The sequence below is a fragment of the Rattus norvegicus genome, chromosome 7 (genome assembly GCF_036323735.1).
Source record: "Rattus norvegicus strain BN/NHsdMcwi chromosome 7, GRCr8, whole genome shotgun sequence".
Taxonomy (NCBI): Eukaryota; Metazoa; Chordata; class Mammalia; order Rodentia; family Muridae; genus Rattus; species Rattus norvegicus.
The window spans coordinates 76489050-76509412 of record NC_086025.1 but is presented as its reverse complement, the minus strand read 5'-3'; the positions used below and the strand labels follow the sequence as shown (position 1 = coordinate 76509412).

At 35.8% G+C, this 20363-nt stretch overlaps 1 protein-coding gene across 1 annotated transcript in view; it reads right to left on the bottom strand.

The window, feature by feature from the left end:
- Positions 1 to 546: 546 nt before the first annotated feature.
- Positions 547 to 20363, bottom strand: part of Emc2 (ER membrane protein complex subunit 2) — a 36968-nt gene continuing 17151 nt past the window's right edge. The window contains exons 6-11 of the mRNA NM_001113785.1: positions 14299 to 14384; positions 14111 to 14170; positions 11108 to 11189; positions 10187 to 10297; positions 7959 to 8063; positions 547 to 913 (exon numbers count right to left, since the gene is read on the bottom strand). Of these exons, the coding sequence (NP_001107257.1) occupies positions 827 to 913; positions 7959 to 8063; positions 10187 to 10297; positions 11108 to 11189; positions 14111 to 14170; positions 14299 to 14384 (531 nt within the window). The 3' untranslated portion in view covers positions 547 to 826. The remainder of the gene's footprint in view (positions 914 to 7958; positions 8064 to 10186; positions 10298 to 11107; positions 11190 to 14110; positions 14171 to 14298; positions 14385 to 20363) is intronic.

The following is a 20363-nucleotide window of genomic DNA, read 5'->3' as shown; positions in this document are numbered from 1 at the left end:
CATCAAAGAAACGGACAAGAAACCTTAGGAAAGAGCTGACTCCACAAGAACAGTAAGATTTTATTTCTAAAGAGAGTTTAGATTTTTCCTTCCCCCCAAAAAACTAAGGAGATTCCAGTGATAACAATGTCCTCAATATTTCTATGACCCTAACTATATTATATGTAATTCACAACTAAAGTTTTAATAAACAATGTGTAAAAGGGTTAATTCTAAGTGTGTTGCCCATTATTACCTTTGAAGTATTTTATGGATTAAAAATGTCTACAATAAACAAAAATTTCACAGTGTTATCATCAATTTTAAAAGATGACATAATTTAAGCAAATTATTTATTAATAATTTATTATTAGAACAATTTGAAAGAATAAAAATCCAAACAGTCCTCTGAAATGTACAATAAAATTCAGCCTGGCATTGTAAAATACTCAATGTTTCCACAAACTATATATTTTATGTTTCTCCACACCAATGAGAACTTAGGTAACAAATGAGTTCTTCAACACACGAGTTACGTATGACAAAAGGAACTGGAATTTTCGTCCATGAGTTTACTCAAGCATGGTTTATTTAATAAGGTGTGGGGTGATCGATGAGGATGGAAATACAATCAATAGGTCTTCAATCTCTGTCCCACGGACACCTCCATCTTCCCGCTTACGCCCAGCACAAGGCAAGTTGAGGTTTATTTAGACACATTCTTTACAATGACCCCTTCAGAAAAAATTAGAATACAAATAGCACTAGGCAGTCAGTAAATTAAGTCACAGGCCAAGAAGTTCAACTGTGCAGTTTTGAAATCTAACGTCAGAGAGTTCCTGAAACCTTAAGACTGAGTGATCTGCAATGTCTCCAACATGTCTTCAACTGCCTTAAGAGAGGATTTGGTTTCCTTCTTACTTCGACCTGCAAACTAATTAAAAAGAAAAAAAAAAAAACAGCTCAATTAGGCTCAATTTCATTGCAAAGTTTAAACATCACACCTCAGCTTCATATTGCTGATGAAAACAGTATTTATCATCATGTGAAATGACATGTGCTTTACAGTATGAGCAAACTCTAAGTTTTATGGATATATGTGCATGAGGGTTTCAACGTCAGTTGAAGTGTACAGATATTTCACTACATACCTGGGCAGTTTAAGCGGATTTTAATTGGCACGATAACCTACAAAAGCTTAGATTTTAAAACTACCCTAGGTTCAGACTCCAAAACCTTTCTGAAGTACTAAATAACTTAGATGAAGTTTAAACACATACATAGAGGAATAGAGTTGATATATACCCTGTAAATGGATGTGTGGAATTTCAAACAAGGTGCAGCAAGTACCTTATTTAAACATTTAAAAGTAAAAATGTACATACTTTGAACATTATTTAGAATAGTTCACATTTTTTAAGATTTCAGATTTGTTAAGTTAGCTGGATGATACACTTCTTGCCTACTAAGTTCTAATTTATTTTATAAAACTAATTGGAATTAAATTTTATAATGAAAACAAAAAATAGTATATCAAGTCCTAGGTTTGTGTTTACAAAAGCAAATTCATAGCATATTAACTTCAGAACTCACACACTGGGGAATGAGTGCTGACTCCCCCATGCTGACTTCCAAATGAGCTTTCTAACTGTGCTGACAGTCACCATCATTTGCATCAGGTCTGACTGAACACAACAGATTTGCCCAATAAGTAAATGTTCCCTGTGAGTGTGGGGGAAAGTCTATTAATCTGTAGGACTTATTTTCCCATGGTTTAGGTATTGATTAAAATGTGGTATTAGCAACATCTAGTATTCCTAGTTAACACATTTTCCAGCAACTGTCTTATGACAGTAAGTACTTAACATCTGATTTACCACGTGTTTCTTTTCTTTCGTAATCAACTGAATGTGGCAAATGACGTGTTCAGAAGACGGAATGAGAGCAGAGACTAAGGAGCACAGGCTTCATGACTGGTAACCTCCTCTGACCTGCCTACACGTAGCACAGTAAATCCCACAGCATTAGGTGTTATAGCACAGAGTCTATTTGACAGAGGAGATAATACAAGAGCATCCTAGAGACAGGGAGGAAATGCAAGGCACCAGCCTGTCATAGGCATCACAGCTTAAAGGACAGAGACATTAGAAATAGCAGTGCTGTTTATGGATTAGGGTAACAATATCATATTTAAACCTTTAAAACTTCTGTTAGCGATTAAGGAGTACAAAGAAGGTATGCTTCTCATGCGATGACCCAGTTGATAAATTTACCTTATGGGATTTACCAGAATAGAAATTTACCACTGCTTACTCAGTATAAGCAGGAATGGCTCTAATCAAATAATTTGTGGATTAATTTTGAGGATAAGCTTTGATGCTTTGATGGGTTTGGGGCAAGGGTATATAATAGGGTACCACACAGTAATAATTATTTTAATTAAAGTACAAAGTAAAAATGAAATTTGTGAAGCCTTAAAATCCATTTTTAAATATAGGACTTTTAACTTTACAGGAAATACACTTTTAGAAGTAAAAGTCTGATTTTTCATAATTAACTAATTAAAAGTATGCAGGCTAGTGACACTGCTATTGACAACAGTTGCAATTTGGGATAAGCCAAGCTAGCTTGTCAGAACACATTGAAAAAAGTGCAAATATAAATTTATCATTTCAAATTCTTTCTGACATGCAATTATTTCTGTCTATTCCAGAATTATATGGCAAATGAACTGATTAAGCCAGGATCTCATTTTTTTCTCAAATCATAATTTAGTTTTCCATTTTCCAAAAGAATAATAGACCCACATCTACAGTTATATAATAACATATGGATCGCTGACAGGCAAATTTAACAGTGCAAGGAAGAAGTGCTGATCTGGAGACAGTCAGTAAGCAAACTCTTCCCGAACGCTAAATCGATGGCTGCTCTAGTCAACATGCTAGACCAAGTTTCCAATTAAAGAGCAGGCAGTGGTCACATTTTGTTTCATTAAGTGGAAGCAAAGAAAATCTGATGCTAAAACCTCATTTTATCAAATTTATAAACATTTTTAAAAGGTTGCAGTACAGATATAAGTGAGTTTTATGCTTTACACTAGGTTTATATGCCTAGATACATATTCCTAAATTTTCAAATGCATCTTAAAATTTATCTGGTTACAAAAATGTGAGTCTATAAGCTATACTTCTGATAGCATTCACAAATTTTGTGTTTATCAATTATACCTGGTTGAACAAACTAATCATGCCTGTATTGTGAATCTTAAAAATATAACAACAAAACTCACCAGAAAGAAAAGAAAAATAAGTAAACAAGAAAAAGCATCATTCTCCAATTTACTGGTGTATTAGTTATCCAGGAGGAGTGAGAAACTGAGCCAGACATGGAGACGTGTACATGGAGACGTGTGCATGGAGACGTGTACATGGAGACATGTAAAGAGCACTGTGGAGCCTGAGTCAGGAGGACTGAAACACAGTCAAGGCCGCAGTCTGTTTTACCAGGCCAGTTACAGGTACAATGGAAATCCAGACACCCCAACTCCAACAAAAACGGAAGCAGAACAGACCTCCACCTCACAGGGCACTCACCGGGCACTCACGGGCACTCACCAGGCACTCACGGGCACTCACCGGGCACTCACGGGCACTCACAGGGCACTCACGGGCACTCACCGGGCACTCACGGGCACTCACCGGGCACTCACAGGGCACTCACCGGGCACTCACGGGGCACTCACAGGGCACTCACCGGGCACTCACGGGGCACTCACCGGGCACTCACCAGGCACTCACGGGCACTCACAGGGCACTCACGGGCACTCACTGGGCACTCACAGGGCACTCACCGGGCACTCACGGGGCACTCACGGGGCACTCACCGGGCACTCACGGGCACTCACGGGGCACTCACCGGGCACTCACGGGGCACTCACGGGGCACTCACGGGCACTCACGGGGCACTCACCGGGCACTCACGGGCACTCACAGGGCACTCACGGGCACTCACAGGGCACTCACAGGGCACTCACTGGGCACTCACCGGGCACTCACCGGGCACTCACCGGGCACTCACAGGGCACTCACTGGGCACTCACCGGGCACTCACCGGGCACTCACTGGGCGCTATGGAGCTTACTATGGAGCCTGCAGAGCCAAACCCAGAACCTCACACACACAAGCAATGCTCTCAGAGCTCTTTGTACAAAACAGTGAGACTCACAACACTTTATAAAAAAAAAAAAAACACAAAACAAATCTATTAACAAAATAAATATGAGAAGGAGATACTAAACTGAAGGGAGAGGGTCAGAGAGAGGACAGAGGAGGAAGGGATAAGATGAATGTTGAAGCAAGGGCAAATGACACCAAGAGCAGGGTTTAGGTCTATGAACAATGGTTTAAAACACCAAAATGTCAATTGGTGAGGTGGGTCTCACAAAGTAGGGGACAGATGTTTGTTTTAGAAATGTAGGGACTTTCTATAACTGAAAAGATGGTGCAGGAAACCCAAAGAAATCAGATTCTTTAGTTTAATTATCATAGAGTATTTTACATCTAAAATGAAGAAACAAGTAGGGCCGGATATGATATCAATTACTTACATGAGATTATAACTGAAAAAGGTTAGAATTATGATAGTACCTGTCTTTATGAGAGGCATCATATTGTGATTTTAGAATAGCAACCTTGAAGGAATTAGAGTTCCTGAGTTGACAAAAGATGCCATTTAACCAGTATGTCAACTGAGAAGATTAATCTTTCTGTACTTTTGATTTCTACATTTGTAAAACAGGACATATAGGTCGATGGTATATAATTTATCAAAGCTATATAGGCAGTCTATGTCATAGTCATACCTAGAACCCAGAAAATATAGATCTACCATTTCTGATTAAAAAAAAAACACTAGATATCCATAGGGGTAAAAACTGATCCTACTTTGATTATAAATAAATTTTTCCTACTGAATAGGAATCTTAAGTGGGAAACAAAAAATGTAAGAGTCTCACTCTTGACCTTGTAGTATCCACAGATTTCTCATATACAGACTAAAAGCCATACAGAAAAGGATTAATGAATTTGAACACATTTAACTTTAGAAGATCTACGTTTTAAACTGACTTCAAAGAGAAAATAAGCACTTAGAAATATTTGCCATAAATACATTCAAAACATGGATCAAAAATTAAAAGTTATATGAACAGATAGACAGACTGTATGAAAGAAAATATCTAAGTATACAAGAAAAGATATCTAAGTACACAAGAAATGTATGAACATTTTCAACCTCACTGCACATTAGGGAAATACAATATAACTACATGAAGTAACACCAGGCACACACCAGAACATCTATTGGTAAGAAGACAATTCTCTAAAAGTACAAATGGAGTAAAAACTGATATAGAAAACTATCCTCCCTAATAAATAAACATATTTTAAATCAGTGTTACCAAGTGTATACATACACCAGATGTACACATGAACTAAGACCAAAAATTAAAATTAAGTGTCCAATCAATCATTCCTAATAGCCTTAAGCAAGACATAAACTACATATTAGCAATTAGTAAGTAAGAGACTCAGTCCAACCAGAATGATGAAACTGCAAATTTAAGTAAGGGAGGCCTTAAACCTAGCAGTGATCCAAACAGAAAAGACAAAGCAAATACAGTGTGGTTCTATAACCTGGGAGGGATTAACCAGGCCTCCTGAAAAGGGCAGGAGTAATCGTTGGGAGGACCTACTGAGATGTAATGTCTGCTTACTAGCCTAATACACGTATTCTGTGTTGTTTATTGACAATCCTATTCACAACTTACGTTCTTCTTTCCACATACAAAGTAATTTAATAATAGCTGATTTTAAAAATGTATTCGTGCTATGGCAAAAGATCAATTTCTCAGTAGCTTGTTGTTTCTAATAAAAACCTAAACATACTCATACACTGTACATACTACTAGTTCATGTTATTATATTGGTCGTATCTTTAAAACACACACACACACACATACACATACACACACACACACACACACACACACACACACACACACACACACACACACACACACCAGATATAAGCCATGCCAAACTGCATTTGATGAAACACACAGTAGCTATTTATAAGCATTTTGAGTTGTAATATGCTAACAGAACTAAGATTTTCTATAATATATAATATACATAAATAAAGGTTATTTTCATAATTAGGGGGCACAGCATTTTTAATGGCCCCAATCTTCTCCAACCAAGGAATCCTAAAACAACATGAAAACCAAATGAACAGAAGAGAATACCAGCCCTCTAATGACATCTTTCAAAAACTCCATCATAAGCAATTTTCTAAACATTCCAGTGTGATCATGTGGCCAGCGGCAGGCAGCAGGATTGCAAAATACAACTGGCTCTAGGTTGAGGCAGAGGAGAAGTGAGTAGATGACTCCTTATATTAAATCAAAGCTGAAAAATTATGAACAGATCTGAAGTGATGAATTTACAAACAGCCAAAAACAAACACCTTGCAAAGTATCTTCCCAGCCTTCAAGTCATAGGCACATCTGAAAAGTGTATGTAAACGTAATTAGGCAAACTGAACTATATAGAAGACCTCAAACTAGCAGCCAATACTTCTGTTTGGAAGCATAAATGCTTCAAAGCATAAAGAAAATACTAACACCCAAAACCAAACTGCATAGGACAGAAACATGGAACAGGAGGAAGAAATGGTCCAAGGAAGCTAAGGAGGAACTAACAGCACAGGAAATGTACCACAGCTCAGAGCTGCACCAGAGGACTCCAGGCCTACAGAACTCAGTGGAGTGCAACTGAAGACCACAGTCAGAAAATCCAAGTCAGGCAGGCTTAACTGGGACAAACAACAGACAGATACACTGAGCAGTGATAAAGGAGTTCTCAGCAACAAAGAGAGAAGGACACAGTAAGGCCAGAAAAGCTACCTTATCACATCTCCGTGGTCCATCCCACACACAATTCCCAGTAGCCCAGAATCTCACTCAGTGTGCAAAAAGAAAAAGAATGTGAAAAACACTACAGCATATTATTGTGTTAAAATGACAGAATTACAGAAAAAGGAGAAAGAAAAAGAGTAAATGGCAAGAAAGGCAAAGGAATGCATTTATAATTGGAGTCTTGAAAGAGGAAAAAACCATATTGCTAAAACTATCTCTTCTCACCAGGACTAAATCCTAGAAACAACTGTTCTGTGTGTTTAGAAATAGTGATCCTAAAACAAAGTATGTTACATATTGACTTTAAGATAAGGAAAAACTTCCTTTGGACAACCAAGCAAAACTCTAAACCACTTGTGAAAGTTGGGGCTGCATTAGGTTTCTGGACAACATTCTAATTGAAAGCCATTGGGAAAATATGGTTAAAATATGTAAGTAAATGTTAGGCAAACAACGTATAAACTGCCAAAGGGTTTTATAAATATAAGTGTGTGAAAAATATACAAGCAGGTATTTTTCTCATGAACAAATTTCCCATGAAAACGTCCCCTGAAAAAATAAAATTCCCCTAGAAAGGAGCTCCAGAACACTAACAAATAGAGAGGTGTGAGAAGGTGCTGGAAGCTCGGTGGTGCACACACAGAGCAGGCTTCAGGATAAAGTCTGCTTAGTTGGCCTTTAGGCCTTTCTCTTTATTTCCTGAAGTATATCTGATCAAAATACACTCTCAATTCCAATGTGCTTCTAAGCTGCATCTTCTAGTTTAACATCTGGATTTATAATTTTTTCCTATTTAACAAATGAGATATACAAATTAAAATTAATTATATCATCAAACTAATAGATGGCTTTGTGGGAAAAGCTCATAAAAGCAACATTTGTTAAAGGCCTAAGGCATTAGAAAAAATTTCCAGTAACAGACATTTAAATTTGTACTTTACAAAGATCAAAGTGACAAAGAAATACATCCAGTAATATACATAACAAAATTGCCAATACTAACCTGATAAGCCCTGTTTATTTGATTAGCAGCCCAACCAGCATATCTGATGTTGTCTTTTTTCATCTTTGCACTTGCTTTTGGATTAGAAGCAATATGACTTGCAGACTATAACAACAACAAACAAGAAACATCAAAAGTAAAACTTCTCTAGTTAAGATCATAAAAGCATGAGTCATGGCTGGGTGTAGGGAATTGATAACAAGTTTTAACACTAAAGCAAAACAATTTTAAAGTAAAAATGCTAAATGAAATTAATGCTCTAAACTTAAAATATAAGTTAAATGTAGCATAGTCCAAAATAACAAGACAGAGAATATTTTGAAAGTGTGTCTAAACCACTTACTATCAACGTCAGCTCTTAAAGCTAACACCGCTATCCACTACGGAAAGACACTTTATATACAACAAAGCATTTTACTCAGGTTACTGTTATTTCTTGCTACTGAAGAATAGCAAATTTCTAATATTATAAACTATTAACAGAGAGATCTCAAAAACAATTTAGCACAAATTCCAATATTAACAGATAAAACAATATTCAGGCTGATAGAAATAATCTAACTTGAACCAAACAAGTTAATGGCAGTCTCTGAAATAAAGAGGATATTTATCTTTTCCTGACTTGTCTTTACACTACACCAAGCGCTTTCCAGTTATATTCTAAACCCAGAATAGTCACAACAATTTCATCAACCTTTAGAAACGATATACTTTAATCAGAAATCCTTAGTCCAAGATCTAGTAAACAACCTATAAACCTCCAAAATAAGAGGCTGATTTTAAATATAAGCTTATATTTCTGAGAAAAGGAAGGATGAACTTTGGTCATATTCCCAAAGATACCCTGTCCTTATAAGGATCTGTCTAGGAGATGTAGGAAAGGTTAAGGTTTTCTTTTATGCCTGGTATTCCTCAGTCTTTCTGCTCTCCCCTCTCTACCCAGTAGGTTATCTGTATTCTTGTAGCAATTTCTGCACCTCTATGAAATATTATCACATTTTTGTTATGAACTTAGAAATGCAGTGGCTGAAAAAATGAATAGTCAACTTCTGGGATTCCAGCTAAATATAGTAGCATTACACTCAGCCTTGGGGAAATTAATTATATCTGCATCTCAGTTGTACCATTTGTAAATTTCAATTAGTAACTGGAGATTTTATGTAAGTGGCTGATGTGAATGACTACTGATGTAAAATGAAAACTAGGACTCAGAGCAATAAGGGGGCAGTTGTTAGTAATCACTGCCATGGGGTTTTTAGATGGTTGTTTGATTTAGTAAATACTGCTAACAACAGTACATCTCCAAGCCACTGGTACTGTTTTGGACAGAATCAAAGAAAATATCCTTTGCATTTTTTTGTAGGCATATTTTAATCTTATTTCTTTACTAAAAATTATCGTATTTGTTTCTTCCTACTGCTGCACTTTCAAATAATTCTCTATCGCTGGCTTCAACAAGAAGACATCCATAAAAGAGTCCATAAAAAAAAAAAAAAAAAACAGACCAGTAAAATATGGTCAACACTAATTAGACTCAGTATATCTGTAAAAAGAATATATGAATTTGAGAGAGGAAGGTGGGGGGGGGCAGAGCAAAGGTGGAAAGTAGAAAATGAATTTTATAAGAACATTACATCCATGTTTGAAATTCTCAAAAGATAAATATTCAAAAGTAAGCAAGAAAAAGAAAAGGTAAACCACAATTTCAAAGAACTACGGGACCCGTTTATTTCCCTAGCCTTTCTGATTGCAAGCATGTGCTCATTTTAGAAATAGTCTAAAGCTCTGCGAATTGTCCTGCTTCCCCTAGCTCTTGTTAATTGATTTTTCTAAGCTCTTTGTGAGGCATGCATAAATGACAACTACTTAATCTCACAAATAATTTCCAAACTGCTTTTTCACATTTTTAAAGGTTTAAAATTTGATATACTAGATATTTTACTTTTTAATGCTTTTTATTGACATAACTTAAAATATCTTTTATACTGGGCACAAATCCCAAGTATTTTATATTGTTTAATTCTGATATACCAAATATATCAAAATTGAAATGTCAAAAGGCAAGAATGTACTAAAATCACAATTACAGCATTTTTTACCTTCTTGTCATAATTAAATATGTTCATCAACAGAATACAAATGCAAGCAGGGAGAGATTGGAAGGACAGTTAAATGCATTTTAAATGACAGACTCCGTAAAGTGATGTTGAACACACACATCAACTCACCATGTAAAGCCCAAACAGAGCTCTCATGTTTCTGTTGTTGAGTTTCAGTGCCTGTGCAAAATACTTTCTTGAAAGCTCCAGGTTTTCAAGTCCACCTTGGGTGTATTTGACCTGTTAAAAGTTGCAGATTGCTGAAACCTGTTTATTTTACTACTTTGAAATGTAGCATGTTCCATCATACATAGGCATTATGTAATGAGAACAGAAATTCTCTAAACAAATGCTAACATGCTAAAAGAGTTCACATTAAGGAAGTTAATCTAAAATGTAAAACACACCCTTGCTCTTACTGAACTATTCTCTCCTATGAACATTAAGATTTCTGAGTAGTTGTTATAACCAAAATGTTATCACACTAAAAAGCAGAGCACAATCTTCCTATCAATAGCCTTGCTGTTACACAGCACTGTATTTTCTATTACATGTACTATATATCTAGACCTTGACAGAAATTCTCTATTTTACATGTACACTTTAAAAATGAGAGCAATCACCTTTTTATATTCTTTTATAATGACATTTGTAACGTTATAGCATTCAGTTATACTGCGATTCTTAATAGTGTACAAATTAAACACATATTTCCAATATGTCATCATTCTAGTTTCCTAGTATATTTAAAAACTATCATCTTTATAAGTGTCTCATAAACAATTAAATATTGACAATTATGATGTAATTGATTCAAAATTAGGAAAGAAACACAGATATACATGAAACCGACAAATACCATAATAAATTACAACAAATTTCAGTTTATCTAAACTTTTAATTGAAAAGTATGTTATTTCAAAACTTCCATGGTTTAGCTTGTATCCCCTAACCGCTCACTAGGTAGGCTTGTCTAACGTGACGAACACACAGTAATATACAAGAGAAGGCAGCAAAGTTCGACCCCAGTGTCCTTGCTGCCATACTTACCTCTGCGTACTGTTGACAGTACAAGTGGTTATGTGGATTTGTCATCATCAGCTCCTCTAAGCAAAAGGCTGCTTTGGCATAGCTGCAAAATATTAATGGTATATATTTATTTTAAGTCATAAGTTTTCATAAACACACCTTAAAATAAATGTAAAACCTCAGTGAGATTAGACATTTTATTTCTAAAACTATTTAAACAGATTTTAAGCATTTGTTGATTCAAAATATTAATAACATCAAAATTTTTATTGAAATAATAAATCAATCTATGTCAAGATCCCAAAGTAATCTATGACTACTCAATGGGTATTCCTTTGCTAAAAGTGTGTTTACCAAGGCACCCACACATTAGTAACATAGGCTCCGACCCTGAGAGCTCTAAACTTCTATAAATCCACTGATCATTCAATATTAATGTTTAAATTGAGTAGCAGAAAGAAATACAGTATTTAATGAAATCGTATCTAATTTCTACAGTCTTCATAGTCTGTATCAATATGTTCTACTGTAACAGTTTCTCATTAAGTTTATATTCAAATCAGAATTAGGTATGTGTTTCTGAAGCTATCAATAAGAGATGAAGTTAGTTCTGGTGTGCCCTCCACTATTAATAACTCAAGTGCTGCTGAAAACACATGAGCTCTGCCAGAAGGACCGTCCTAAAGTAGCTTTTAGAACGTGTGATTATAATTTGCCTTAATATATTTTTTATGCTTAGGTCTACGTTCTCATCCTCATTGTTTACAGAAAACCCTGAAGATGCTTAGACACTGCAAGATTTATTCCCAGTGAGGTAGTGACCCTCCTCAGTGGCACAAGGTTAAGTAAAGTTATTTTTAGTATTTGTTAGTAATATCTGAATATTAACACTACATATCTTTCTGATATATATAGAATCTAAATCCACACCTACCTACGGAATAATATGTAAATTCTATAAAGTACTCATTATGCATCCTGCACTACTCAAAGTATTTTTAAGTATATCAACCAATTTTATCTTACCAAAATCCTAAGAGTAGAAAATTAATTTTATAATTCCTGAGCAGAGAACAGAGCCACAGAGAAGTCAACTATAACCCAGGCTGTCCCACTGCAGAGAGCCGCCATATAACCACTACCTGTCTTGCCTTCATAGTTCCACACACACCAAAAACCTATGTCAACATAGTAATGAAATTGTCAATGGGTACAACAAAAAAACCCACAAAGACATCAAGGAACCAAATTCATCCCAGAAACTTGCAAAAAATCATATTTTAGATTTCTGGAGGATCTTACATACAGATTCCCATCCAACATCTGCAGCTTTTTAGCACTTCTTATTTTTATGCCTAAAATTTAGCATTTGTTCTTTCAAAGGTATCCATTCAATAAGTAGCTGAGTGAATGAATGAATAAATACAAATCTAAAACAAACCCATGAATGACACATTTAATATCTACTCATTTAAAAGATGAGGAGAAAGCAGCTTCTATCTTAAACATTCAATAGTCTCCCTTTACCTACAATGCTACCAAAAGTTCAAATTAACTTTAAGATGAAATGTCGTTAAGAGATTTAAATGGGTTTAACCACACTCTAGTTCTGATGAAGCATAAAACAAGGTAAACCAGGGAACACTGAAGGTAGATGGGTGGAATCAGAAGTAAATTTTGTCATGTCTTTGCTTTACTGGAATTTCTAAAGTTTTCTATATTAGGTATTTCTTTACATTGAACAAAAAGATTTCCTTTTCAAAATTTAAAATGCTTTTATAGTCACAGAAAACTTTGAAAGGTATAAAGAAATTGTAAGTGATTGCCTTGTGTTTCTTAAAAAACAAAAATCTAATGTTAGTATTGTAATATGTGCTGAAAACCCATTTTCTATTGACTTATATGTGGTCTTACATGCCTGAGAGAAACCTGAACATAGGTAAGTGTGTGTGTGTGTGTGTGTGTGTGTGTGTGTGTATGTGTGTGTGTTTATTTATTTACTCTGAAATCAATTCAGGAAACAGATCCCTTACCGTAAGAAGAGACTCTGGCAAAATCTGACAGAAAGAAAAAATGGTTCTCAAATGTAAAATGTCTTTCACTATATATCAATTATGGCTTTTATTCAATATACCATTTTCAGTAAAATTATGAATGTGATCTCCTTTTGTATAGTCTTTGGTGTATAGACTTTTGAAAAGGCAACATACAAATGTCTTCGTTCTATTTTATTTCTGGTGTCATCTGTGTGTAGTGAGTCCAAAGTTAACTATTAACACAAATAAGAAAATGTGCATGGGAATCCAATTCCATCCTTTGAAAATGAAGGAAAGATACGTGTTATGGACTTCAGATTTAGAGCTAAGAGGGTAAAGAAGTAAGCTGTCCCACATTACATGGAGGTTGGCACTAATGCTGTGATATCTGCAAACCTCCACCAGGACTCAGCACTAATCCTTTCACACTGGGATTTCCTCTTGTCACTACAGCAATAAAAAAGCTAACAAAAACATTAAATATCCAATAACCAAGCTCCTACAGCATTCAACATTCTTGATTACACTTCGTTTTTAGCCCAGGCAACAGAACGCTTCAGCTCTGGAAGAGTTGATTCTCTTAGTACTAAGGCTAATAAATGCATACAATTGACTGAATTTTTAAACAGCAGGGAACATAATACTCTTTGTGTATGAGAACAATTTGACCTCCAAAATTCACAATCTTGTTTCCCCCAAAGTAATAGCTTAGGAAAAGGCCTTTCAGATTCCAAAGAATCCCATTTCTATTTGAAAGAAAACCTTATTTCCTGAACAAAAATAATTTACTTAAACCAAAAGACCCAGTTAAAAGATATTCACATATTATAACTAGCAATTTTTATTTATTATTTTTAATTTATTTGATCTTTTAATTAGTTCTTCATCTAAAACGACAAATGTTTGTCTTATTTCCAATCTTCTGGAAACGAGTCTATTGAACTTTACAATTTCATTCTTAAAATTCTGTGTGTTTTTAACAACTTACTCATGCTCATTAATATAAAGTTCTGCAAGTTCATGCCAGGCTTCTTGGTCTCCAACGAACCTGATATGAGGAAAAGAGTATGTGTAAATGTTCTATAAATGAACACTAGAAAATCAAATGCAAATTCCATTTTAATTAAAAAAGATTTATCAGAATAACAAAACACAATCCTCTTGTAAAACACTCACTGTTCCAGATACTCATTCAGCTCCCGAATGGCCTCCACATTTTTCCCCTGGGCTTTTCGAATGGCAATCTTACGCTTTCTGGCAGCCTATGGGTTGACATTAATAAAGGATTAGGTCCTCACGATTTTTTGTAAAGAAAGTAATTTGACTGTGCAAATTATTATCTCAATGCCAATGAAATTCCATTGTAGAAGAACTGCTTTAGAGAGAGTTTATAAACATACCCATGACATCCCACTGGGGAATTCAGACATTCCTCCAACAATCACACACGCTTTACTTTTGATGCATGCAAAACGTATGCATCATTTCATCCAAATAAATAACCATCCAAAGTCCTCTAATTACAAGCCAGCAGGGAATCCTAATCTCTACCCACCCTAATGTTCTTTACTCTGCCTCATTCGCGGGATCAGTATATTAAGAGGCAGTGGAGATTAGGGCGAAAAGAAAATTACACAATTGACACTTGAATGTCATTATACAAATCTGGCTTCTGACAACTTTTTTCACAATTTTAAGAGAAAAACAAATTACTTATAAACCTTTAAAAAATAAAATAGGTGTTAATAAAAATACTTTATAATAAAATTGCTTAAAACTTATATTTTAAAGTTATAAAAATGATAAATATAGAAATTAATGTTAATAATTTATACATTCTTCAAATAACTATTAGATAACTTGTTTATCAGGTACTGTGCCAGATAATGAAATAATAAAGATTAAAAAGGATGCAAATCATTCTTTATAGGAGTAATCTCATGAGAAATATACATTTAGTACAATTTTAATATAGTAAGAGCAATGAGAGATATATCTAGGATGTCAAAGCCGACGGGAAGAGATCCCAATAAGCTATGGCACCATGAGAGGAGCGAAAGGAAAAGCAGCCATGAGAATCCAGGTGAAGATAGCCACACTGGAAGAGAAAAGGTAAAAGGAGGCATCGCAACATAGCAAGTCAAGGAGCTCACGTGGGGAACTGCACCACGGAAAGACAAATAAGCACAAGTAAAAGAAACATCACCACCACCACGTGACTCAAGTTCAAGACCACAGTGAGCTGCTAGGATCAGACAGCACTGTGTATAAAGAATTACACACGCACCAGCTCTAACTCTGTGAAATTCAAATAAAGGATACACAAAATAACATATGACTTGGGTCAGTGACCTTATATTATGAACATAATTTATTGCTTTATGGAATATACGCTCTACAAGACAAAGACAGAAAAGGAAAAGGGTAAAAGCCTCTTTAAACTAAGAGTTACACATAGTGGGATGGAAGGAAGCCCATTGGTTTGGTTCTGAAAAAAGGAGAAAAATTGGAAGAGAATCACTATCAAGCCTAAGAGAAAGCCAACAATACTTTACTAATGAAATATTTAAAAAATATATCTTGATTATTCAGCTAACCCTAAAAGCTACCCCCACAAAGCCACAAAGTAGGTACATTCAATTGTTTAGTTTTTTCTCAGTGGGTGACTGGGAAGATTTGCTTTATTATGTAAAACAAAAGCATCAAAATAATTATAAAATTTAGAAAAATCTCAAAAAATTCACAGGTTAAAGCTTTAAGAGTAAGTCAAGCCCTAAGGCCACTAGAACTGGGAGGGGGATAAAACCTGAAGTATAAAAAAAAGATTAAATAAAATTTTTTAAAAAAGAATATTACACAGTGGAAACCTTATCTCAAGTACTGAAAGGATTGCATGACCCAACTCATTCTCTCTCATTTTCGTCCCCTACCCCTGCCCCCAACCCCATCTCTCTGCTATTGATTGACTGACTGATTGATTGATTGATTGATTGAGACAAGAGTCTCATTATCCAGCTCAGGTTAGCACTGAATTCATCCTCCTGTCTCATTCTACCACGTCCTAGCATTATGGGACTGTATTACCAAGTCCGGATAAGACACTGATTTCTTCAAGGAGATAAATAACTTTAAATTAAATAATCTAGCATTATTTGAAGTACAGATAAATTTGAAATAAAATTTAGTCTATTTTTTCATACCACTATTTCCTCCACATGCAGTATTAATAGGGTGGAAAGTCTAGTTTTGAAATTAAAATGTCAAGTTGACTCTCAACTGTGACTTATCAACTTTTCTTACCTGCTCTGAATCTAGCTACCTCCACTTTTCTCCAACAGCCAACACAAAGCAACCATCAGAGTATGAGTACATAAAAGGCCACTTTACTCCAGCTTTTGTCTGTGAGTAACAGCTAAGCCTTATACTACAGCCTCTAGTAAGACCTTGAAACTACACAGACTTGCTTTGTTCATTTATACCTTGACCCAATCCTTATAGGATCAGCACAAACAAAGTATAATATGATTATGCAACTAGAGTGAAAACTTGCTGAAAATATTGAAATAATAAAACTACAAATTACATTGTGAAAGAACAGATAAGAACAGCAAATAATACACCTAGAATTATGGTGAAGATGCTCATGAAAGATGTCCTGAAAACACCTCATGATACTGCAACTGGTCTTCTCAGTTACCTGACCACAAAAACATCTGTACTATTAACCGCACTAATGTTTTTCACCAAGTGCACAGTAGTTTGTAAAGCTGTAGAGTGATCCCAGGAAAATTAATTTTATTTTTTATTTTTTAATTATTCATTTGTTGGGATTATAATTATAAAACACACACACACACACACACACACACACACACACACACACATCTTCATCTCTGGTCAAAATGGATTGAAGATACAAGATTTAGTTTCCTGACTGAAAACAGCCAAAGGATTTGACTAAATATATCAAACAAGTATTTAAGTATTTTTAATGTACAGAAAGACTCAGGTAATAGAAAACAGATCCCTGTCCTGGCTATCTATCTCAAGAGTTGTAAGCCTGTTAGGTTCAGATAGAGAAGGCAGAGTGAGACCAGGGGAATGAATGCCTGAGCTCAAGGGAGCACACACACTTTCCAGGAAGATCAAAGAGTCCAGTGCATGAGACACAGTGGGCAGAGAGACGCAGGAGGAGGATGCGCAGCTGCAGGGGCTCCAGGACGCAGTCAGCTTTGCACTGCTTAGTACACATCGGTGAGGAAACAAAGCTCAGGCAGGCAGAAAACTAAAGGAAGATCTACAGCAGGTAGTATTAACACTCAAGCAGACTCGTAGTCTAAAATGTTCATTCATAATCTTTCTGTATGTTCTGCTTGTGCCATTTCTCATCCGGAGAGACATAACTTTCTGAATATACCCAAACTTTTATTTGGGTAAATGTTAGTAGAAGTCAACTGAAGTCTTAAAATCTGTTCTCTATCTTCTAAATGATTTCAATATCTGGATTAAAATTTCTATTATAAAATAGGAAATTTCAAAACATACTCTTTTTTCCATGGAATAACAAAGGAAAAGCTATTCAAGTCTTAAAATGTTGCCATTGGTTTTAACTTTTAAGTAGAGAATATGAGATGTGAAATCCTCAGTCATTGTAATCATGGTTTCACAGAGGAAGAGGGAAACTGAAGCTCCAGAGTCAGTGTGCTCACTCCCACTGAACAATGGGCGTGGGTCACTGGGAGAGCATGCAGATACACAGGAAGACAGAAAGCTGCCTCACACATTTTACAACTGGAAAGAACCTGGAAATGGGCAGTGATAATTAAATCTCTTCATTTTATAAAAACAAAGCTCGTCTCAAGCTACCCAGCAACGCTTAAGGCTCCTGGACACGTTCACTCTGCTTCCCAGCAGCTTCGTGTGCAGGGGACACTTACCATTCTGCTGTCCATTACAATTCACAAAATCTAACTCAATCGATACATCTTCAGAGAGCCACAGTAACTGTGTAGGTTTTGAGTGATTACCAAGCACAGAATAAGGTTCAAACAGGTTTCTCTTGGATTTTGGATTTTAATCAGAGCACATAAAAAAGTGTGTAAAGGGGAGGGTGCTGTTAGTTTTCCTATCATGACTTCACTAGTATAAAATTCACTAGAAACTATTCTTAGAAAATAGGAAGGGATAAAATAAAAGCAAGTGGTTTGCCTTCCTACATACTCTACAGTAGTGATTACAGTCTAGTTGAATGACATTTACAGAATGGGATTTTTGTCAGTAGGACAAAGTGGAATCCCAGATCTCTTCACTGCCATGGCCTTTTTGATTATGATCATGGGCTGCCTCTGACCTCAAACTACCACTCCAGAATCTGTGACTTATGAACTGCAAGATGTTGGTGAGGTCTCTTAACTTCCTTATGATCTAGCCCTCTCATAAATATAGTAACATCTGATAAAAATCATAGGACTACAGTGATATTATCAGAAGACACGTAAATGCTCAGCTCCATGAGGACTCATAGCAAATTTTCAAGAAACACTACATTTCACCTTTAGTCTCCTTAACTCCATTTCTTCCCGCCATATGTAGGCACTTATTACACCTTTGTTTAGTAAAAAGTTATGACATTACTCTAAGTTAATGGTAGGGTAGAAAATATAACACTAGCTACATATATATATATATATATATATATATATATATATATATATATATATACATGCCTTACTTACAACAGAATTAACAAAACCAGATCACATTAAATAAGTAATATCGTCTTTCAATCAATTGTAACACCTAAATTTTTGTCCTCATAAAAAGTAGAATTTCAGGAGTGAAAAAAATGACTCAGTATTTAGGTATAACTGTTGCTTTTCAAGAAGACTTGAGTTCAGTTCCCAGCACCCACATCCGGTGGCTCACAGCCACCTGTTAACTCCAGCTACAGTGATCTGATGCATCTGGACTCTGCAGGTACTTACGTACACACGTACCTTTAAGAATTTTAGCCTATACTAACTCCAATAATGTATCCCTTAACCTAAATCAATATTCTGAATTAACAATCAGGAAACTTTATTAAATACAATAATAATTCTGAAGAAACTATGTACAGTAGTGGAAACAATCCTACTAACAATACAACAGAACACAAACAATTCACTCTACTGCTGAAAAATGAATAAACTGGCCAACAAAACATCCTGTATCTGATTCCGATTGTTTTTGTTTTTGTTTTTCAGGAACCAAATAAATAAGGTTCATTACCTGGTTTCAGAGAATTGACTTTACTAGGCTAAATCTGTTTAGCAAATATAATATACATACTTCCACATCCTCATTAGGGCATATAGGATATTTTCATGTAAGTTCTCAAATAACAGGGGAACTAAACACAGGAAAGCCAGCCTAGGAAATAAACAGGGTGTGAACAGAAATGTTCCTGTGAGTTATTTTCAATTCAGACAACATGGAATCTATATATAGGCATAGCTTTACTTGTGTATATTCCCCAAACCTGGGAAGCTGACACAGGAAGACTGAAGGTCCAAGGTCACCCAGGGCCAAAAGTGACCTCCAAGTTAGCCTATTTTACTGTGCTTAAGAGTTTTATGACAACTTGACATAACCAAGTCATCAGTAAGGAGGGAGCCTCAATTGAGAAAACGCCTCCCTAAGATCAGGCTGTGGTTAAGCCTACAATGGCAGTTTCTTAGTGATGGATGGGGAGGTCCCAGCCTACTGTAGGTGAGGCCACTCCTGGGCTGGTGGTTCTGGGTTCTTTAAGAAAGATGGCTGAAGGAGTCATGAGGATCAAGACAGTGAGTAGCACTCCTTCATGGTCTCTGCATCAGCTCCTGCCTTCAAGTTTCTACCTTATATTGAGGCCTATCCTGACTCCTTTCAATGATGACAGTAAAATAAAAGTATAAATCAAACTCTTGCCTTCTGTCTTAGTTCGAGTTTTATTGCTATGAACAGACACCATGACCAATGTAAGTTTTATAAAGGACAACATTTAATTGGGGCTGGCTTACTGGTTCAGAGGTTCAGTCCATTATCATCAAGGCAGGAACATGGCAACATCCCAGTAGGCATGGCACAGGAGGAACTGAGAGTTCTACATCTTCATCTGAAGGAGGCCAGGAACAGACTGAGCATCCTCAGACAGCTAGGAGGAGGATCTCCAAGCCCACCCCCACAGTGACACACAAGGCCACACCTGGGCCAAGCATATG